At 31.5% G+C, this 24,829-nt stretch overlaps 1 protein-coding gene across 6 annotated transcripts in view; it reads right to left on the bottom strand.

Moving 5' to 3' along the window:
- The window catches only part of PDS5B (PDS5 cohesin associated factor B), a 169,630-nt gene that overhangs the window by 70,347 nt on the left and 74,454 nt on the right, over positions 1 to 24,829 (bottom strand). For all 6 annotated transcript variants that reach the window (XM_081127300.1, XM_081127299.1, XM_081127295.1 and 3 more), the window contains exons 10-17: positions 22,065 to 22,159; positions 16,378 to 16,523; positions 13,601 to 13,752; positions 12,244 to 12,357; positions 6,755 to 6,836; positions 4,602 to 4,650; positions 3,945 to 4,084; positions 2,397 to 2,512 (exon numbers count right to left, since the gene is read on the bottom strand). In XM_081127300.1, the coding sequence (XP_080983426.1) occupies positions 2,397 to 2,512; positions 3,945 to 4,084; positions 4,602 to 4,650; positions 6,755 to 6,836; positions 12,244 to 12,357; positions 13,601 to 13,752; positions 16,378 to 16,523; positions 22,065 to 22,159 (894 nt within the window). The remainder of the gene's footprint in view (positions 1 to 2,396; positions 2,513 to 3,944; positions 4,085 to 4,601; positions 4,651 to 6,754; positions 6,837 to 12,243; positions 12,358 to 13,600; positions 13,753 to 16,377; positions 16,524 to 22,064; positions 22,160 to 24,829) is intronic.

The raw sequence follows: 24,829 nt of genomic DNA, 5'->3' as shown, positions 1-24,829 counted from the left end.
GAAGACTTAGGTGAACTGGACACTCATTGAGTATTGGTGGGGACTAAGAGTGGAAGCTTTCTGGAAGCCTATTTATAATGGAGTGGTTAACCAGAACAGTTCTGGAACCAGACTTCCTGGGTTTAAATGCCATTCACCACTTCTCAGCAGTGGGAAAGTTATTCAACATCTGTTTAACTCACTGTTCCTTATCTGTAAAATGAGAATAATATTTCTTGTCTTATAAAGTTAAGTAAATGAGTTAAAACATGTAAAACACTTAGAATGATTCCAGGCACAATCCAAGCACTCATTCCTACTAATACTTGTGACTGTTATTTATGTTTTAACATACCTTCTATATCACTATGACCTCCTGATTGCTAAAGTCAAAGACCTATATTTGTCCTCAGTCTCTTTCAATGTTTGTGGTATGCATTATTTCTGAGAACTTTCTCCATCTTAATTTTCAAAACATTGCAATGACCCAGCGCTTTTCAACTGGTGTGCCACAAGGATTTTTAGAACATGCAATACCTGACTTAATATTAAGTCAGGAACACTGACCTCTTTTCTCTTAGATTGTCAAGTAAAAATGACAACAGCCAACACAACAGCCTAATTTTTGGTATGCCATAGAATTTTAGTAATTAGTTTATGTGTGCCATGGGATGAAGAAGGTCGCAAATCGTTGCAATAATCTGATTTTCTTACATTTCTCTAATTTTTCTACTGTTAAAAAATTACAAGGTTCAGTCCATGATCTTTGGATCTTCTTACTTCTTTCTATACAATCTCTTGCTCGGAGAAGTAATCCAGTCAGTTTCACATTAAATTCAATTTGTCTTGACTTTTTACAAAATTGTTTGCCAAGTCCAAATAAGAAGCACAACCTTCCTCATCTCCTTAAAAACCAGCTCCTTTTCATTTTTTAAAAGGTATTATTATTACCTTCTTCATTTGGACCTAAATTCCTATACCTCTGACTCTTCATCTTTAGTCCCCATTTTCAATAAGATGACCCATTTTTCAAGTTGTTCTTTTCAAATCTTTCTCAAATATGATCTTTCCTTTCCATCCCACTACCACCACCCACAGACAAGTATAACAATGCCTTAGCAGTCTATCTCTTCACCTCCAGTCCTCCGATCCATCAACAATCCATGGTTCTCAACAGAACAAAGAATAAAATAAGAGCTCCAAAGGTAGATTCTAAGTGCTTTCCACAATCTGATCACAGTAATTTTTAGGATCACCTCATAGCACTTTAATACCTCTTTAAACTGTAGTTTACATAGATGGCAATCATTTTCTAAATAGCCTTGTTTTTTCCAATCTAGTTAGTTTGGCTTATATTAATCTCCATGCCTAGGATACTCCATTTCCCATCTCTGTAGGAAAAAAATCTTAACCAATCTTCCTCTTTGGTCAAATAATACCCCTTTAGAGAAATCCTCTTTTAGTCATATAACACTATTTGCACTAATTTTATGGAACTACAATATAATCTCGTGATTAAAACTATCAGATTACTAGACAGAAGGCTGATGAAAAGCAGATAGTATGTTTTGCCAATACCTAACTGGCATTGCTTTGAATAGAGAAGGCACAAAATTATTTAACTAATGAAATTCAGTCTGATTCAGATTGTTCCTTATGCTAATGAAGAGGGGTCTAGTGTTTTGTTTTCTTTTTCAAAGGACAGAAATGAAAATGAAAACTTCTTCAAATGAAAACTGATACAAGAGGAATGCAAACTAACTAATGCATATACAAAGTAAGACCTCCCTACTTTGTGGGGGGCAGGGGGCGGCCTGGGTCAAAAACACCCTGTCCCTTCCATCCCCAACAAAAAGTCCCCAAAGGGGCTTCACTGGGTATAGGATCTGCCACTAGTATTATTTATTTTAGATTCTAATATAGTTCTGAAAGATATTACTTATGACTAATATATCAGAATGCTATATATATACTATAATTAGCTTATTTTTAACCAGATGAAACATTTCAGGAAGAAGGTAAAAATAAAAAGGCTCTTCTCAAATTTTACAAAAGCAAGTTAAAGACATAAAAATAAAAGTATTTCCCATAGTGATATCAAAGCTGAAACTTTACAATTAGGAATCCCTGGTATACTGGTAACAGATAAAAACTAGGCTTGGATTGATAATTTCTCACACAAATTAAAGCAATAATCAAAATTAAAATAAATAAAAACTAAATATACACAGATAAGCATGTATACACACATATATGACTAGATACACATATACAGGTATATACAGATGATGATAAAGCCATTATGTATATACATAAATCTATACAGAAGAGTGCCTTGGTATGGAAGGTACTCAGCAGTAACTAAAGCATGAATGAATGTAGAGATATAAAAATTTAATATTTTTATATACAAATACCTGATAGATTCAGTATCTATGTGCACAGGTGCTATCCTCTCCAAAAGAAACTTGATCATTTCCAGAAAAGGATTTGTAGGCTGTTTGGGGTTGCCCAACTTCTTAGTTATTTCACGCTGTAATGCAGATTTGTTAAAAATATTACAAAGGTATGTTTAATTACATTAAAATGTTAAGAACCTACCATGATCAAAACAATGTAGTACTGGCACTAGAATAATTGAATCAACAGAAACTGAACAAGTCCAGTAAACAAACTAAATTAAGAATTTAGCATATGAGAAAGGTAGCATTTCAAGTAGGAAAAAGATAGATTATTCAGTATATTATACTGAAATAACTAAACAGACATTTAGAATAAAAAGTTAGACCCTTATTTCATACCTTACAGCAAAAACATTCTAAAAGGATGAAAACAAATAAAAAATAAAATAAAATCAAGTGTCAGTAGACATACAAACTTTAGCAAACACAATTATCAAGGGAGCTTGTTGAGCTACAGATTCATAAGCCTCACTGTGGAGATTCCCATTTAGTCAATCTGGGATGTAGCCAAGAATTATTTTTCTTTTAAAGAGCCTCTTGGAAGAAAATGGGCAACAGATTAAGAAAAACTGACAAAAGTAAATATTTTCATTGACTTATAACAGAATGGTACTTCACAAGGACTCAAAAGGCAAAATCCTTGAGGAGACTGCTGACAGACTAAGCTAGATAAAAATAAAATTATGGCTATGTTATACACATTAAACTAATACAAAATAACATTGAATGTAAACTATAATTGAAAAATAAAATTTAAATTAAAAAAATAAAACTAAAATATGTAAGGGAAATCATAAAATGAAAGGGCAAACTACAACTGACAGAAAATTATTTGTGGCTCAACTGACATACAATGCCATGACAAACTAACGAATCAGTAAGATAAAGGCAAATATTCTAGATAAATAGGTAAAGATTAAAAACACAAAAGAAATATGTACAAAAGAATTATGAATGACTAAATACACCAGAGAGAAAAATGTCCAGCTGATCAGCAGCCAAGAAATGTAAATCATATAAAAATAATTATGTTTTTGTTTAAGTTTTGCTTGTTTCCAACAACAAAACTGGCCAATACTGAATTTATCCTAAAGAAATAAGACTGTGAAAAATTATTTAGCCATAAAGATATGAATTAAATTGTTCTTTAATCAGAAACTGGGAAAAAAGTTTACATGTATAATACAGTGGACTGTTCAATAAATTATAGTAAATAGATTCAATGGTATGCTATATTGCTATTAAATATAATACTGTAAAAGACTAATTAATGAAAATAAGTAAAATGCACAAAGCATTTATATATATATATGTTATTTCAGAAGAATATACATCATAATATAAACAGCAAATGTCTACAGGGAAATTATAGTTTATTTGTACTGTTATTTTGTGACTTTTTCTGAATTTTACATGAAGAATATAAATTATTTTATAAATGGGGACCAAAAAAAGGTTTGAGGTTTTCTTCAAACATTAGCTCTTTTAAATTTTTCTCCTTACCACACAACCTTCAGCCTGTTTGCAGGAGCATGTTGGACTAACAAGTACTTCTAACTGTTTTCTTATTTTCTCATCATCTTCCAACACCTGTGTGAATTTCTTCATGAAATCCTGAGCCTTACCAGGATCTGGCAAATTTCCTTAAATTCAATTAAAATAGAATTTAGAAATTTCTCAAAGTAATAAAATATCAGCATTTTTCATTATTTTTATTATTCTGATTAATAATCCTAACTTACATCTATAAGACCAAACAGGCTATTTCTAAATAACTCTTTGTAATATTTAAGAGCATTAAATGTCAGTCTGAACAATACCAATTTTATTATCCCCCTGAACTTGCTGCACACATTGTTCTCTTATAACTCACAGCAAGACATCAGGAAGTTTTACCTTTAAGAAATATTTCCTTGTACTCCACTGTTTATTAGTAAACCATCCAGAGAATGCACATACACATGCAAGCTATCTGGCACCAACACATGACGAGCAATATGTTCTAGGTGTTACTGCCAGATATGCCATTATTGCACAAGAAAGAATGAGTCATTGTAGAATCAATAATCATTTTTATACTCTTCTCCTAAGATGTCCATGTATCAGAAACACTTATGATAGCTAATAAAATGTTTACATATAATATCTGAAATAACTTACTTGTAATAACCATCACTTTTGAAAATATGGCCTTGACACTGGCATCTGTCTGAAAAATCACAGGGAAAAAAATGCAAAATTAAAATTTCCTAATAATCTTCATGATATTCTTCAGAACATTAGATAAGTATAACCTACAAATGCTCCAGGTCCATGCCCTTACCACCACTGTATGCTCCTTTTTACCTATGTTCAAATTCCAGACAAACCCAATGAAAAGTGGATGTGAACTCATACTCCACATTGTCACTTCTTCCCTCACCCTGTTAGGGTCAGTCTCCAAAACAAAAAGAGAAAAAACAGACTCCTGCCCCAACCTTTGGGACAGGAAGATATTTTGTTTTTCTTTATTACTAAAAGAACAGGGCAACTAAAACAAACAAATGAACAAAGTAGCCTGTAATGTCCGTGTTCGAATTTTTACCCTATTAAAAAAAAATTTGAAAATTAAGTTTACAATTCTGATTGACTTAAGGTATTCCTAAAATTTTTAAGCCTGGGGATTATATAGCAGAGTCATGAAGTTTATAGGGAAGACTCTGAATAAAGCCAACTTAAAAAGATGCCACTGACATGAACAATTTTCCCAAGAGTGTTAGTTATTTGATATATCAGGGTAGTATTATTCTATTGAATGAATGTGTTCACACACTGTATTGCACGTAACAATACACTCTGTAAAGTCACATGCATAAAGCTGTTTTTAAGAATGCTACTTGTTTCGTTGGTTGTTATTTTAAAAAATGTCATTGAACAGCTCTAAAATACGGAGCTAAAAAAACATTGGGGCAAAGAAAAATCAAATAAATAAATACACCATCCCTAATTAATAAGGCGCTTACTGAGAGGAACTGAGAAACAAAGCATAATAGAGTATAAGAGTTAATTCCCAAATATTCGGAACTTAAAGTATCTGAATAAGATTTCTGTTTAACTGGGGAGAAAAGAGGTGGTGCTGGGCTTTCAAAAAATTGATCCACAAAGAAATGTCATCAACAAAAGTACAATCCTGGAAATTACCAAGTCCCTTTGAGTGACAATGAGCAAATCAATTTAGTTAATAAAGCAGAATGCTGAGCTAAGTAAGAATAAAAACTATCTTAACAGATTAAATAATGAAGAAGGCAAAAAATATATATTGATTATTAAATATCTAAGAGTCTTCCCAGTAAAATAGAAAGAAATATAAACACCCAAAAGTTAAACACAGCTTTGTATATTTTCTAACTTTATAATGTCTACTATAATTCTTGGTATAAAGTGAATATGAAGTAATTGGTGCATTTATATGAGAGGGTTACTTTAAGCATCTCAAACAGTACAGGCTCATTAATTTTTTTTTAGCAAATAGCAAAATTTATACCATGGAAAACTGGAAACAACTCTCCTTTATTTACCTCTGTCCTATGAACATGAGGTGTACTTTATCAGGGAAGGGAAGAATTTTATAAACTATGGGCTGAAAAAGAAATGAAAAATAGCACTATATTGTGTTTCCTGGATGTAATTTAAAATGACCAGGCACACTGCTTTTCAGATGAATTATACTTTTTGTAGGCTTACATACACCATTCTAGGAAAAAAACACACCAAAAAAACTCCTAAAATCATTCTAAATGTCCAAAAAGTAAAATTTAATACATCAACTGGATGAATACCCATATTACACTTTAATTATGAAGACCAAGAAAAAAATTAAAATTACCATATTAATTGTACATAAAAGTATCAAGATACTTAACTTTACATATTAAAACTTTCTAAAATCATAAGGCTATACACAAAGATGATGGGAGCATTTTAGTGTAGCTAGATAAAAGTATAATTTTACTCTATTACCTATGCTTTCAATGATGCACAGTTAATGTTTTGGTGGGGTTTTTTAAAATTAAAAATTACAAAAAATCCCCCCCAAAAACCTTAATTCTGAGCCCAGAGAAGCACATTCTCCTTCCTATTGGGTATCACTTTTTACAGATATGATAAATTTCAATTTTTCCAGGCAGTTTATTTCTTCAAAATTTCAGCGTTCTAAGTTAGAAACCATAGCTTCTAGAGTCAGAACTGCTCCCTTCAGAAATAGCTGTTTAACATATAGCAGCAATGGTAAAGGCAGAAGTTCAAAGGAAAAGTTTTCATTAAATTTAACTTACTTTGGGTTGCTTAATTAAGTCAAGCAAATCCTTTACTTGATGTCTGAGCAGATTTTGACATTTCCACATTTCATTTAATGCTCTGAAAAACACAAACACATAGTTTAAATAACAAAGGGTAAAAATCCTTCCAGAATATTCTAACTATATTACTTTTTTTTTAAAGTTCAAGTTACAGAGATGACAGAGATGAGATAAAATTCACAGGACTAAGCAACTGATGATGTACTGAGAAATAGAGAAGCATCAAATAAGCCGATAACATTTAAGGAAATAGCTGTATCAAAAGGGGTTAGTGCTGGTGGTGTTTTTCTTTTGTATAAAAATAGGGAAGATCAATCATTAACTAAAGTATGTTTGTAGGCTAGGGTGTAGAAATTAGCTGCAGAGATTATAAACTTGAGAAATAAAGGAATATTTCATGGAATAAGGTCCTGTGGAGGTAGGCAGGACAAAAAGAAATCAAAGACACAAAAAGAAAAGACACATTCCCTAAGAGAATGGGAATACTTTTTTCCTAAAACAAAAATACTGTATTTATTGTATTATATATATATATATATATATATATAATACTTTATATAGTATATATTATATATGTTTAAATAATACTACATATAAGTGAATGTTTTTATATACTGCAAAAATTTTGATCTCTTAATACTTTTATTGTTCTGAGGCAAACATTTAAAAGAAATTATACAGATGCTCAAGAAAATATATGTAAATCACAAAAAGCAGTTAATGTTATTAAAATGATAAGTTACATATTATCAGAACCACACATAAAGGAAAATTTCCAAATCCAAATAATTTTCATTATTGTTTTTCTATTAACCCCCATTATCTCACATATGAAGTACTGACATAAAACAGTGTAATAGAGAAGCATACAAAACTACCTTTTTTCTTTTGATAGATAAAACAATTATAAATTGTTTCATATTTTCATTCTCGTCCTTAACAGTATGTTTTAAAAATGCCTTTGGATTTTCTTTTTTTTTAATATATCTTTATTGATCTCAGAGAGAGGAAAGGAGAGGGGGAGAGAGAGAGAGAAACATCAATGATGAGAAAGTCACTGATTGGGTGCCTCCTGCATGCCCCTGACTGGAGATCGAGCCCACAACCCGGACATGTGCTCTGACCGGGAATCGAACCCCAATTGCCTGGATCCTAGGTCAATGCTCAACCGCTGAGCCACACCCAGCTGGGCATAAAAATACCTTTGGATTTTTTAAGTAAAATAAATTAGTGTAAATTTGGATACTTAATTTCCTTTTTAGTGGTCACTTCAAAATGGCACTGGCAAAGCAACTGTACTGGAGCATTTTCATCTTACAAGTTAAATTTAAAATAGTTATACTTTACTGTTTTCAAGTTACTAAAGTTCCATAAAACGTTTAATTGGCACACTTTAAGAATGTAATCTTTAAAAGAAATATGACCATATCCAGAGGATTGGAAAAAAATCTTAACAACTAAGTAAGAGCTATGTAATTAAAATTAATTTTCAAAGAAACAAGAGTAGTCATCTGTGAAATACTTCTGAGCTTCAATGTCAGTGATTCTATCTCCTCCTATATACCTTATCATTACTTACAACTTCTGAAAGACCTGCATCTTGAAACTTGCCTTAAAACAGAAATTATTTTACCTATATAGTAATTTATTAGAGATAAAATCTCACCAATTCTAAAGCTCATTATAAACTATTATCACTACAGCTTAAGTCAAAATGTGATCATCACTAAGATTCTCTATCACAACATATTTAGGAGGCCCGTCCTCTTAAGAATTTTAATAGTTATATTAAGCAGCAAAGACAATTGTCCTTGTGTCTTTGCTTTTCTCAACAGTCCTTCTTAAAAACAAAAAAAGTATATCTAGAAGCAATACTATTAAATAGGGAGACAAATATCCACTTATTTAATATTGACCTGAATTCCAGTTCTGTAATGTAAAAAACCAGTTAGAGCCTGGATACTCGCACATGTGCTATCTGACATTTCAAGCAGACAACAGGTTTGCTCACTAAGGCGGCTTCTTTGCACCAACGTAAAGTTTATGCCAACATTAATGAAAATAGCCATATCATTAGTACTCAGGAAAACTTCAAAAAGTTGACAAAATTTGATACACCAAAAATTCACAATAAATAAGATGTCTAATAATGTTTAGGAGGATGTAGAAATTTATAAACCACTGGTAGAAGTATAACTTAGTATAATCATATTGGACACTAGTTTATACAGCTGAAGACGGACATATTCAGAATTCCACTCTTAGCTAAATACCAGTGATTCCAAACCTTGGTTGCCCAGATTACACTCCAGACAAATTAAATAAGAATATCTGAAGGTGAGATTCAGGTGTCAGTCTTGTTTAAACCTCTCCAAGTGATTCCAATATGTAGCCAAATTTGAGAATCATTCATAACCATAAACTTAGAAACCCCTGAATGTGCATACTAAACTGAAAAAAGTTCATGGTAGTACTATCTGTATTAGTATAAAAATGGAAACAACAAAAATGTCCATTCTTTCCATTGACTCAAAAATCCAATGTCATAACAAAATAAAACTGTGGTATAATGACATATGTAATTAGATGCTACAGTGAAAACGGAAGAACCACAAACTATATACAGGGTGGGCAAAAGTAGGTTTACAGCTGTGAGTACACGAAACAGAGTTTATTTTATTATCTTTTACTAATTATTGTATTATTTATTTGTATTAAACTGGAAACCTACTTTTGTCCATTCCATTTATTATGCACAAACCTTAGGAACATAGTGTGTATGTGGGGGGGCGGGGATCACAGAAGACTATATCCACAATTACTCCATTTTCATCAAGTTCAAAAACATGTGAAAATAAATATTATTGAGGGATACATATGAGAAAATTCTTTTTTAAAAAGGAATATGACTGAGGTAATCACTTATTAAGTTATGTAATGTCTAGTCACTAGAGTGTACACCTGAAACTAATATTAATGATGTATGTCAACTATAATTGAAAACAAAAAAATGATTAAGAAAAAAAGGACATAAGAAACATAAGGATAGTGATTTCCTTTGGAAAACAGGAGAATAAAAGGGAGACGCATTCAAAGTTGGATAGATTCATAGATATTTTTATTTTATTACTATGATTTGAATCTCATATGTGAGTTCTTTGTGTGCATTAAATATTTCATAATAATAAATGTAAGCACTTTTGGAGAAACAATCACAGATAAATGTAAAGTTAAATACGTAACAAAATCTTGATACATATCAGTTAATTCCAAAAAGTTGTTTAAAATAAAAAATCATTTTAAACATGATATATATATAGCTTAAGTATTTTAATTTGAAACAGATAAATCTCAATTCACTCACCATTTTTGTAGAATAAGCTGGCCTACAGATTTAATGTACTTTCAACTCTTCTATGGCATTATTTTACAATGTATCTTTTGTAATTAGCAGTTTTACTTTTTAAGTCAATCAAATATACTTGTCATTTAACTAACAAATGATATATGACATATTTAGTTTTATAAGTACTATTTGTATTTTGTGTTTTCTATTTACAATTATTTTTCTTTTCCAGTTCTAGTATTAAATTTTTCATTAATTCTTTTTTGGATTTGGAAACTATATATTCTTATTCTATTTTTTTATGAGTGACTCAAATTTTTAATACTCACACTTGATTTATAGTTTAATTAATCAACATGTCTATCCTCACTCTTATGATAAAAGAACCTGAGAAACACTTTACTTGCCATCCTACATGTTGTTATTTGATAGGGTCCACCTAGTATTCAAAATTTTTCAAAGGTATAGCACCAACCAATCAGAACAGCTGGCAGTAGAACAAGGAGGCCTTCCTGCTGTGCCCAGGCATGGGGGTGGAATAAGAAATGATTATTCTTTAGTAATTTCTTTCAAGTAGGATCCATGAGTGGTGAACTCTCAGTTTTTGCTTCTAAGTGTCTTTATTTTGTTTTTACTCCAATGACAGTTAAGCTGAATCAAGAAGTCTAGGTGTGGCCCGGCCGGGCTTGGCTCAGCGGTTGAGCATCGACCTAGGATCCAGGCGATTGAGGTTCGATTCCTGGTCAGGGCACATGCCCCGGTTGTGGGCTAGCCGATCAGTGACTCTCATCATTGATGTTTCTATCTCTGTCTCTCCCTCTCCTTTCCTCTCTCTGAAATCAATAAAGATATATTAAAAAAAAAAAAAAAAAGTCTAGGTAACTGTGATTTCAAATAGGTTATCTGAAATCGGAATATATATATCTCATCTATTCTAACCATCAATTGCATCATGGAGGAAAAAATGTGTTCTAGTTCCAGAAATGTTAGTATATGAAAATTTTATGTTTTAAAGTATTTATAGTAATGTATTTTAATATATGCAGTGGGGGAAAAACGGATTTCAAATCCTGACTTTGTCTTTTACTACTTGTGTTTTTGTGGAGATAAACCTCTTCATATATGTTCATCATATGTAAAACAAGAAAATTATCACTTATATTAGGGATTGGCAAGCTTTTTCTGTAAAAGGTCAGATGATAAACATTTTTTAAGCTTTGTGGGCCATACAATCTCTATCAAAACTACTCAATTCTGCCATTGTAGCCCCCAAACAGTCCTAGGTAATACACATTCCTATGCCTAAAATATAGCAGGTATCAAGAGAAATGTACTTTTCTCTCCTCTACAACCTCTTCCTCAACGTTTCTATGAAAGATATAAATAGCACATACAATAATTTCCATGGGGGAAGTGAAGTCAAAAGTTCCATTAAACAGCAGTAGGAATGAAAATTATACAGTTCCTCAGACTTCCAATTTCTCAACATTTAAGCCCCAAGAGTTGTAGCTGCATTTGCTAGAGAATACTAAGGAACTACATTTTCTAAAACCTCAAATCATTTTCCTAATTTTCAGTATGATTTGATTAGCAATGTCTCTTCCATGTCCAAAATGCCAATTCCCTACAAAGGCACCAAAAAATATTTTCTGAATAAAACATGGTTACAAATTTATTTGTGCTTACCCTCATGCCAAACTATAACACTATGTTGAGGCTATACAACACAAAAATATGTACTCTAATGCCCTACACCATAATGCAGATCAGCATGAAGTGAAAACAAGAAGGTAGTATTTTCAGAGTATAGGCCTTTCTAATGCCTTAAGGAAAAAACAGAACAAAAAAGAAGGGGCATCAACATTTCTCAAGACAACAATATGAAAAACTGGGGAAAAATAAAACCCTAAAAGAGTCCATGACAATCAGCTCTATTTTTTAACTGCTTAAAAAAATCCTTGTTAACTTCATGTTGATAACAGTACTTTCTGAAAAAATAGCTTCAATATTTTAATTCATACACTGTTAACATTTAAAAATATCATTGTTATTTCCCCCCCCCCATAAAATCCAGTATACTACAAAAAATGGAAAGAACAGTTTGACATTTGAAACATACTTCACAGCATTTAAATCCAGTGTGGCATACAAGTAATATAAGCATTTCATCCGTTCTGTAGTTTCCAAATTATGGGGAACCATATACTGAGCAAAGATCCGTTCAACAAGCAATCTATGAAAGAACACAGAGAAGGTATTGTCTTGATTTTTTGAACATATGTATTAAATTTTTATATAAAATTTCAAAACACATAAGGAACACATATAAAAGAAATGTCTGCTCTCTGAGTGGAGATGAGGGTTCCAAATTAGAAATTTATTTCTCTAAGAATAGGGGTCAGTCAAAAATATGTAATAACTATGGATGATGCCAGGTGGGTATCTGAAATATCACAGGACCACTTTGTAAAGTATATGATTGTCTAACCACTATGCTGTACACTTGAAACGAATACAAAATAACGCTGAATGCAAACTGTAATGGAAAAAAGAAAAAAAGAATAGAGCCCAAAAAAGATTTTAGCTGGATGTACTGGAAATAGCTCTATACCCAACTAAGACAACTACTTTTGCATGACCCTGGGCAAGTTACGTATCAAGAACTCAATTTCCTTATCTAAATAATAAAGGGTTAGAAAAACTAAACCAGGTCGTTCGAAGTGACAAATTATAAATATTTCTAAGTTAAAACTATAAAGAAATTTTTAAGTCTTTGAATTTTCGTAGTGATCATGATGAAAAAATACCATGATGAATAAAAGTACAAAAAATGCTATCAAATCATAATGCAAATCTCCATACAATGATGCAGCACACTCCTAAAGTCTAAAATCTTCAATTTTATAAATGAATAACTATCGAATTTCTTTGATAATGCTAGTCTAAGATACTCAGTTTCTAGGATTTACAGGTTTACTAACTATTCAGTTTGGATACATACAAAGATCTGACCTTACACTGGAAAAGAAAAATACACAGATTATATTCAGATGTGTTTTTATATAAACTTATAAACTGTTTTTAGCTCTGATTGTTTTTATTTTAAATGTCTATAATCCAAAGGGTTATTTTCATTTAAATCTTACTTGAAAAAAGTAATTCTGATCCTTATAACAATTACTTGTGTTTAATAAAGCAAAATGTAAATTATAATTATACACATTCCTACTTTTAAAAATTATTCTGTTCGAAAATAAAATATAAAAATGAATATAAAAGCTATATGCATTCCTAAAGTTATATGCACATTACTGCTTCATTTACGGCTTTGGAGGGAAGGAAACCAGTCACTCCATACCTTTAATTTGCAGTTAAAACTTAGTAGTTTAAAATGATAAGGAAAACAGTTTGCCTAAAACAACAGATCAGCAGTTATATAACCACCAAAAATGTTATATACAGTGCCCTTAACTTACCGATCATCAATACTATTTTGATAATATATATGTAACAATTTGTCTTTGATCCATGAAATCTGTTTTGCAGCATCTTTTCCAGCTGCTGATTGTAAAGCATATTTCTTATAAATTTGGGCAAGTCCCATCATGGCTTCTTTGCGCACTCTCCACTTAAAATAAAAACAAAAATGTTTACTTACAATATAAAAATGTTTCCATTGCATTAATTCACAAAAGTCTAGGTTTCTATAGTTTTTAATGTACTTCATACAATTTATTTTCATCAAAACTAAGTTACTAGATATCAACTTATAGTGGGTAAATGAAAAAAACACAACTATCACTTTAATACACCTACTATGGAGAAGTACAGATATATCAACATGCATAAAAAATTCTAATGTTTTAGTGTCTTAAACCCATCGCCTACCCCTAAAAACAAAAGTTAATCACAATCTACATAAAGTCACTGGAATTAGTGAGGTTGAACGTATGCTAACAAATTTTAAAAGGCGAAGAAAGAGTTGATTGGATAAACTGTGACTTATCCCTTATAATTTTTTTCCAAATTATGGTGTATAGTAAGCACGCTTATATTAAAGGTATACATATAATATTGGCTTTATCAAATGCTAAATGTAAAGACACATCAGTGTTTCATTTTATATATCTGGGAATTAAGTTCAAGTGTAAGAGGAATATATTGAACTATTTTTTTAAATAAACACAACTGGCTATAATGTCTAACACTTTAATTATTTTGAAATGAGTTTATTCTTTAATTTTACATCAACACAACACTATAGTCAATGGGATGTTAGTAATGATCAGAACTTCATTAATCTGTACAGATTATTCATTTTTCCTTTGCAGACTGTCATTCATAGCAATATTATTCCTTTTCTTTAAATTAATATAGTAGATTAAGAATAGGCCTTACCCATCTACCACATACACATTGAAATAAAAAGACTTCAGAAGTCTTACTCATAAAATAAATTCAATTTGTTTGTAAAAACTTTACAGTGGTACCTCGGTTTTTGAATGTCTCCATTGGCGAACATTTTGGTTTACGAACGTCGTAAACCTGAAAGTAAATGTTTCAGTTTTCAGACACGCCTTGGAAGTCGAACATGCCACACAGCTTCTGCTAAGTGCAAGATCCTGAGGCCTAGCTGTTGGCTGTTGATCCCTCGGTTTTCGAATGTCTCAGAACTCGAATGGTCTTCCAGAACGGATTATATTCAAAAACCAAGGTACCACTGTATTTCTAATTCCCTGTCTTATCTCTACTCTAATTCCCCAAACTCCTTCTTTAAGGAGAATTTAAAGATAAGAGTATATTCTAATACTATCAAAAACATAAATATATTCAATTACTTTCTGGTACTCAATTAATATTTATATGAATGAACCAAGCAACCCTAAAATGAACACATGATAATCAAAAATATATGTGGAATTATGATCCCAACAATACACACTTATCTCAAATTCCAAGTCACTTAGAAGGCTATTTTTCTACCATGATGCAAATCTTCTTGTCCTTCTTTATGCCTTTTTCCTTTTTATTGTTTAATATCCCAGTGAAAGAGTAAATGAAAATAAGTCTAAATATATCAGTATAATAAGTTGTTCTGAATACCCATAGATATGGAAGGATAACCATGCAGTTCCTGCCCATCTATTCTGTACCCACAACCAGATTATGAGAGAATTAAATTACGGAGAGAGCATAATCAGCCTTATAATCAACAATTAAAATGTTTTATTTATCTAGTCAAAGCTATTCACAGCTACCAACAGGCCTCCCACTTTCTTTGCTAATTAACCCCTAAAAACATCAAAGTCTTTTTTATAGTTCACCAAAATTACTCTTAAGTATAAATCCATAAAACCTATACTTCCATGAAGGAAAGGCAAAGAGGAGGAGAAGAGAATGAACATTCACTGAAACATTTACTGAGTGCCTAATATATGGCAGGCAATACAGAACACAAACATAACAAGGCAAGGTTCTCCTCAGAAGCTGATTAATGAGAAGAACCAGGGGGTGCTCACTCAAGAAGGAAGGTTTGGCCCTGGCCAGGTGGCTCAGCTGGTTGGACCATCGTCCCATATCTGGAAAAAGGATGCAGGTTTGATCCCCGGTCAGGGCCCATAAGGGAGGCAACTGATAGCTATTTCTCACATCAATATCTCTCTCTCTCTTAAAAAAAAAAAAAATATATATATATATATGTGTGTGTGTGTGTGTGTGTATATATATGTGTGTGTGTATGTATGTATATCTCAATAAAAACATATCCTTGGGTGAGGATTAAAAAAAGGAGAAAGGTTTGGGGTCATAAAACACAGGCTAGAAGCATGTCGAGTTTAGCTTTGCCCAACTGAAAACATCTTTTCTTTAATTATCCCACGGAAATGAGAAAACCACCAGCTAGAGGACTATGAACCAACAATACACATATGAGAGGAAAAAAGAGGGACACCTATATGAGAGAAGCTGTGTCAAAGGCCCTTTATGAAAGTCACTTATTAAAACTAGCATACAAGCTAAATATGTGACTACTCTACCACTGAGAGTCACCTCAATTTTAGAATGAGAACAATCTTAATAAAGAAAAACTAATAAAATATAATGTAGGAAAAAGTAAAACCTTTTCATAAACACTATTTTAAATATTAAAATGCCCATCCCACCAAAAAGGGCTAATTACATTTAAATCTCAAATGAAATACTAAACTTCAAGTATTCAAAATGACAACCTATTATAATTGTTACTCCTACTTACCCGTTTGTCTAAAGTTCTCTCTCTGACAAAATTAAGTAGGTGGTCATTGACCAGAAGAATATCCTTTTTAGCAGCTGTAACTATAGACACAATGACATCATGTCTAATAGCTTCCTCAGGGTCGTGTGACCTCACTTTAAGATACTCTGAAAGATAAAGTTTTAGTTGATTGAAATGGAACTTTGACAATTGAAGCGTTTTAAAAAATTGTGTAAGATGTTTGAAAGTAAACCACAACAAAAACAAAACCTAAGTAGTAGGTTCAATGTTTCAAGTAAGTTGGGAGCAACCTGGGAGGAAGGGAAGAAGGAAAGAAAAAAGGAAGGTCAGTCTGAGTCAAAACAAAGTAGTTTACAAGCAACTGAGTAGTAAATCCCCTCCTCATCGGCAGGGTAGTTGTTTACATACTCAGAAACCTAAACATATACACGTTCTTTTTTACAGGCAAAAGAAAAGAAACCATTATTTGTATAGTTGATCCTGGAAAATATATGGAGTTTGTATGATGCTGTCTTTTAAATGCCGTCTTTTAAAGGTTAAAGAGTTCCTAACCTCATTAATTAAACAAACAATATAAATAAACCAAGAAGTATATCAACATTAAATATTTCACCTTTGTTTTTTGTTTAAATTGTTAAAACATTCAAGTCAAGTGGTTCTACTAGGAAAGGTAAGTGTGTTCAAGTTTCTATTCCTTAACTAGGGAAGCCTTCAGTGAGGTTATTGAGAGAATATAATTGAGATACTGACCATCAAGAAACAGGATAACAGGAAAGACTATAGGCAATTCCACTGAACTGAACTAAAAAAGGCCAAAGGGAAGATAGAAGAAATGAAACATTTAAAAATTATGAGTGCCTAGAGGAGGATCTTAAAGTCAAAAGCCCAGTAGTTCAGATTTGGCACTGAGAATGCTGAAAGAAAACTTAACAATCTTCAGTAATCATATATTAGCCTTAAGGAAGAAGTCGCACAACTAAATATAAATTTTAAAAATAAGATATTCAGCTTTTTTATAATAAGACCAGTAAGATAAAATTCCATTTGGATTTAGAATAATAAATATAGCCATGCCTATATACAACAAACAGTGCTTATGACTGAATGAATTTACTTTTCTATAAAATAACAACAAACAATTATAATGTAAACAGCCATAAAACCACTGCTCAGGTCTTAATCCCGTCAACCTTGAGCATTCTCTACTAACAGAAACTATTTCAAAAAATGAGAAAGACCATATGCTGCTAAAGAAACTGAAGAAATGGAAAGGTTATTTTACCTAACTCAGTAAAGAAAGTTATTTTTAGTATTGATTTCAAATAGAGTATATTAAATATATCTCAATTTCATTTCCCCACCAAGATAAATACAGGAGTTTTATCTTTCACTGTACTTGTTTTGAATGCAATACAGATTCTTTTAGGTGCTACTAAAAAAGAAAAGCCAATGACGATCAATTTTAAGATGCATTCCAATTTCCCAAAAACAATCATTCATAAAATAGAAGAGCTATTAACTCATATTTACTGTGCAGTGAAAAAGAAAACAGGAGAAAAAAAATACTCTATAGTTAGTTTGCATGAGAAAGCATCTAATATACTCTTAACAATATGGCTATGTCCCTCAACATTGGCTAAAGATACAAAAATGAATCTCACAAACACACTGTTGAGAAAATACGACAAATGTGTCTTATTTTTAGCATATATTTAGCTCAGCTCACTCCTGAAATCCTAAGGAAATGTCTTTTATATGGGACAAGTAACAAGACAAGAGATCACACAAAAGAGATTTCCAGTAAAATTTTGGCAGATGGTTGATTGGTAAATGCCAGAGGAAAAAGGAAAAAAATAAAATCCAGAAATCCAAAAGGGGAAGAAAACAATAAACAAGCTCAATTCCAGGGTAGAAGAACCCTGAAAACATTTGGAAAGTCAAGGCACCAAGCTATGAGCAAGGTGGAGATGAAGACTGTCCCTGATAACATGAGCGGTTGAAAATCTGCATAAAGAGAAGTTAGATCCCTAATTTTTCAGAGCTTTTAGCCAACTACAAAAATTAAAATGTAGAGGCTGAACACTAGGAAATCATAAAATTTAATATAAGTGTTTCACAAAAAAATGTAATTATGTATAGTAGGTCCTCCATATACACTGGACAATAACTGGGGGGGGGGGAATGTTACATTGTTACTGATGTGTACTACATAGTTAAGCCTACAAATGGCTGTGTCTGTACTGAATGAACATGTACAGGTTTTTTCCCCTGTCATTATTACTTAAATAATACAGTTAACAACTGCTTACACAGAATTTACATTATATTAGGTTATTACACATAATCTAGAGGTGATTTAAATATAAAGGCAGGGCAGGAACCAGGTGGAGGTGGACAATGAGGGGAGAAAAGGAGACCACTTATAATACTCTCAATAATAAAAATACAAATAAATAAATAAAAATAAAGTATAAAGTAGGATGTGTATGTCTATACTACTTTATATAAAGGACTTGAGCATCCTCAGATTTTGGTATCTACAGGGTAGGGGTAAGGGAGTCCTGGAACCAATCCCTGCAGATACCAAAGGAAAACTATAAAGCAAAATATGGACAAAAGGGGGTTCTATGGAAAGTAAACTCACAAGGTGATTTGATTATAAATTCCTAACTGGGCAGGTCATGGTGGGCAATCATGCCCCAGGCCTATAACTTCTTTAGTGAAATGATTTAAGCTAGCCCTGTCTGTTTTTGTGTATCTAGGTTAACACACCTTTGAAATATTAACTCTCAAGAGAACACATAATCTTAACTATCCTGTAATCCAATTCCTGAATTGCTTCCTTGAACCTTCATATAATCAGCCTTACTTTCCCTCCTTAATTTCAAATGCATAAAAGAAAGTGCAAAACTTTCTATTCTCAGGAGCATCTAAGATCTTGCTCCCCTGCATATATTGTCAGTTTGGCTCAAATTAACTCTTATAAAAATTCTCTACAGATGTGGATATTTCTTAAGTTGAAAAAAATATTCAAAATAATCTAAGGATTTAAAAGATTATTGGTGAAATAATTCACTTGTAAAGTATTTTTAAAATAGCTATTAAAAAAATCAAAATATCTATTTATTATTTATCCAATCAACTTTGCTTTGAAGTTCTGACTATGGAAAAAAATGTTTCAATTTTTCTATACTTAAAAACAATCCAGAATACATACAGAACTACTACAAAGCAACATAACAACAAAAGATAATGAACAAGTCAATTAAAAAAAAGACAGGTTTAAAATTTAAATAGAAACTTCATAAAAGAAAGTAATATATCAACATGCACATAAAATGATGCTCAATCTCATTAGTCATTAGAAAAAGGCAAATTAAAACCACAAAAGAGCAAGGCCTATGAAAATGGCTAAAATAAAAAAGATTGACAACACAAAATGTTGGCAAAGATACTTTACAACTGGAACTCTCAAACATTTCTGGTGTAAGTGGATAATAGTCATTTCTTACTAAGTTAAATATGTATTTACCCTATGACCAGTGGTTTCAAAAAGAAATAAAAACATAAATCACAAGAAAAACTTGTTTAAGAATACTCACTGCAATTTTAGTCATAATAACCCAAACGATAACGACCCAGATATCAAAAGAAGAAAAAAAAAAAATGAATGAACTAATTATAGTATATTCACAACAATGGACTACTACTCAAAACCAAAAAATAAATAAAGAATATAAGTATCAGACACTAGCAACTAGATTTTTAAACCAGTAATAGGATACTCTTCTCTGGGGAATCTGACTAGTTCAAGAGGAATTATCTAAAGGTTTTCCAAGGCACACCCATCCAAATCACCTTAGAGTAAAGGCTGGAGTCAACAATCCCAGCCCTACATTCAGCGATTTCTAATCAGTTTTTTATTTAGCCACCACTTTTAATTATGAGCAAATAGCCACAGATTGTCAAGCACTTAAGTAAAGCCTCTAACATGGAAAATAGAAAAGCAAATAAAAAGTGGGAAAAACAAGTTAGTGGAAACAGACATTTTGTAGGAAAAAGAAAACTTCCCCAAAACACTATCATTCATTTTCTCAGAGACTACTGCATAAATAACACAAGAGGAGGATGTCACAGTGAAAGGAACAACCATGGGAAAAGAGGAGGAAGAATACAAAAGGGAGATAGGCAGCAGATGCACAGATGTACTTATGCAGCATGCAAGCTCAAGGAAAGGAGGCAGGAAAAAGAGGGAGGAAGAATGAACTGTCTTATAATCAATGCTGTAAAGTAACTCTAACTCATAGAACAAGCAGTCCACATTCAGATGTGAGTTGGCAGATAGAGGATTCTAAGCAGGGTATCCCCCTATCCCTGGCCTCCTGAAAAAAGATGAAATTCATAAATACCTACTGTTGAAATCTGGCTGAAAAGAATTCAACAAAACCTGAAGCATTACTATGACAACTTGTTGTTAAAAATATTACAAAAAGCTACACTTCATCATTTCCTTTACCAGAAGAAACCCAGAAGGACATAAGATTTAAGAAGTAACTGTGAGCAAATACTGTATAAAAAAAGTAGTTACAAATGTAGTACAAATTCATATAAAGTTTAAAAAGAGTAAATAACTAAGTAACAAGCAATAATGTGACAGATGAGAAGAGTGTTCAGAATTAAAGCTTTCAGGGGTCCTTTATTGATAAGAAAGAAGCTGGAGAATTTTGATTAACTATAGATTTCATTAACCTATTATGCACTGAAAGCATAAAAGAGAATGCTAACCTCCAAGCACATGGGAAAAAATGAGAAAGAAATTCAATTGAGCAGAAGAAAGAAAAACAGCAAGGAAAAAGCATGGAGAACAGAACACAAGATAAGAGAAAGGATTAACTACATCAAATTTAAATGATATTTAAATAAACATTTTAAAGCACATGACATAATATATTTAATTTATGGACAGATACACATGTGGCATTGACAGAAAAACATGAACAGGATGCAGACCAAATTTAGTCGAGTGGTTACCCTCTATAGAAGTAGGAAGGAGTATAGTTTATGAGGGGCATTTTAACTAAATGTAAAATTTTTTTTTTTTAATTTCTTAAGCAAATGCAGCAAAATGCTAACATTTATGAGGAAGACATAGTAGCTGTTATATTCATCTGTATATTCTGAACTATTCCATAATTTAAAAAAAAATTAACAGAACAGTAATATCCATGATATTCTCATTACTACATAAATACAAAGTTCTGAACTACCTTATAATTATGCAGATTTCAGAAACTTTACTTTCATTTTAGGATAGTTAAATTAGTTTACAAAATGACAACTCTAACCTAAGTTCTCAAAATACTGGAAAATGTTAAAGTCTATATTAGAATTTAGTCAAAATCAAGACCTGTGCAAATCTAAATGCCTGAAATATTTTTAGAAATGCCCTTAAACTACAAAATTATTATTATCTCTGATAAAACCAACATTTTATAGATGCTTCTAGCCTAAGTAGGCATTAGGAAGTAAAAATTCTAGCTTCAGAGTTACTCCGATGACGACAAACTGAATCAAGACTTCAACTATAACAAAAACAAAAAAAACTTGTTTTTCACCCCAAGATTTAAAATGGATTTTTTTTCACCAAAGAGCACCCAGAAATATTTGCTGTTATGGGTATATTGTACCTGTTAAGTCCTTTGCTAAATCAGGATGGTTCATGAGACAGTGGCTAGCAAATTTCACACACTCCAGGCGTATTGGTACATGAATATCATTAAACCTGATAAAATATAAAGGCATAGTGATCTTTAAAATCAGAGAAACACATATGTTTAATCTGCAATCAACTTATATTTATTTCTCTAACTAAAAGAATAATTTATGTAAGATAATTCAAAGTGGAACCAGACAATTTCTCAAAGTTTTTGATATACTGTATGTGTATAAATGCTTTGAAATCTCCTCATTTAACTAGGAAAACCTCCTGTGAGAACTATGTACTTTAAAAGGGCATGTTTAAGTACACATCTGGCTCAAATACAAGAATTAAAATGACAAATTTTTTCTATAATTATACTTTCAAATATATTTGTTTATGAAAATATAGTATGTGTACATAGTTCATAGATACATTATATAAATCCCATACTGTGTTTGAAAACTATTCCTCAAAGTATTCTTTCTTAAATACAGCATATTCACAAATGTGTGGTAGATCCTGTACTAAACGCATATTATTTTATGAGACTAAAATCGTGCCCAAATTAGTCCTATCCAGTTAACCATCAAAATTATTACATACCCACCATTATCAAAGTCAATTTTTACATGGAAATGTAATACTTTAGTATCTCTAAAAAAATTAAAACTCTTTGGTTGATATGTCACTTAAGTGTTTTTAATTTTATATTTTCCTTCCATTTCTTTTTCCCCCTTATAATTAATTTGGTGAAGCAACTGTTTTTTGTGTTTATGTGTGTAGTGTTTTCCCAGTTAAAATTTTGCTAATTTTATAATTCTGATGTCAATTAACAGGCTCCCTTCTCTCTTAAATTCATATGACTATGATCATATAAAAATGATCACATTCAGGTTCATTTTTTTAGGAAGACTACTTCATAGATGGCATTGTGTTGCTCTATCAGGAAGCATATGATATCTAATTGTCTCTAAACATTGATGTTCAAAAGTCTACATACATTAGTTTATCATGGACTATAAAACTGACTTAAAAATCTTTTTAAGAACCAACAAAAACATTACAGTGAAGTGAGAATTTTCCACTTGCTATTTTCATTCTTAATTCTGTCAGAGCAAAGGTTTTCAAATCTTGTATTGCCCAATAGTATAACATACAAAATTTAACATTATAAAGAAAAGAAGTCTTCAAAATAAGCATCAAATTACTCATAAAAGCTTACAACTAGATTGCCTGGCCGGGCCTGGCTCAGCGGTTGAGCATCAACCTAGGATCCAGGTGATCAAGGTTCAATTCCCGGTCAGCGCACATGCCCGGGTTGCGGGCTCAATCCCCAGTCAGGGGTGTGCAGGAGGCAGCCTATCAATGACTCTCTCATCATTGATGTTTCTATCTCTTTCTCCCTCTCCCTTCCTATCTGAAATCAATAAAGGTATATTAAAAAACTACAACAAAAAAAGCTTACAACTAGAAAAAAAATTGTTTTATGAAAAAAAGTTATAAAATCTAGCTTATGGTCTCATATAAAATTTCTTGAGTGTTTTGAATCCAGGTACTAAAACCTTGTATAGTTCACTGTTTCTCAACTAAACATGTACCATATAACCCTAAAAAATATAGTAAGACATCTTAAAGAAATATTTTAGCTGCTTAAAATTGGTAATAATGTGGGAGTTTTATGTCATTACAATTAAAACAAAAAAATTACAAAGTAATAGGAAGGTGACATAAATTTAAGTTAGGGTTTTTCTTTCAAAAAAACCTGTAAAACCTCTAGACTTTATCTATAAGGTCTAGGTAATCCAAGTCCTGATTTAAAGATATACTGAATGTCTATATGTAAACATTGTATTTTTGTTTTAAAACATTAAATAAAACATATTTTAAATTGAATCTCATAATTTAATTGCACTTGTAAAATATTTTGCTTTAGTATTCAAGAACTTTCCACTGTATTTAAAGAAAAAAAAAATCTAAAATAAAATGGCAATGGGCTAATACTTAGAAGTTTAATGTAACTTGTTAAATGTTATTACTTATCTACATAAGAGATAAGTCAGATTAAGAATTTAGCACTTAGGAAGTACTTATAAAGGCTTACATTGTCACTTAAGTTAGAAACATAAAACTAAAAGAGATTAAAATTTATCATAATTCATTGACAGTTCTGGGATTGAGAAAGAAAGGTGGTTAACAAAAATAAAAATATTCCAATACAAAGAAAACAGAGCAAGAGTCTTTAAATCCTATGTGTTTATTAATGACTTAATTGCATTACTTGTTATGAGGGTAACTTGAAAGGGGGATCCTCCTTTATCATTAGGATCAAAGTAGATTTCAGCCAGGGCACCTGAAGTGGTTTTAATATACTCAAGGTCAGGGATACCTTTACAAGACAAAGATAAATGAACCCCTCTCACAGATCATTACAAGCATACAAGGAACACAGGTTATCATTTCTTTAAATGAGAAATGAGGCTGAGGAGGAGGAACGTACATAATCATTTATTTATTCCTTCTGTGAATGTCCTTACAATATGTATCTCCGAATAATCTAACTAAATATAATTATTTTGTGGAGGGGCTATCTCTCAAATTAATGTATTTCTAGTTGGAATTAATCACTGCTACACAATAATACATTTTAATTTCATGATTATAATACTTTGTGAGATAATTTTAAATGTATCTTTTAAAAATTACTGAGGACAAGATGAAAAGAAAAAGGGAAATTGTAAATATGACCAATCA

Source organism: Miniopterus schreibersii (assembly GCF_964146895.1).
Source record: "Miniopterus schreibersii genome assembly, chromosome: 2".
Classification (NCBI taxonomy): Eukaryota; Metazoa; Chordata; class Mammalia; order Chiroptera; family Miniopteridae; genus Miniopterus; species Miniopterus schreibersii.
This window is presented reverse-complemented; position numbering and strand designations above follow the sequence as displayed.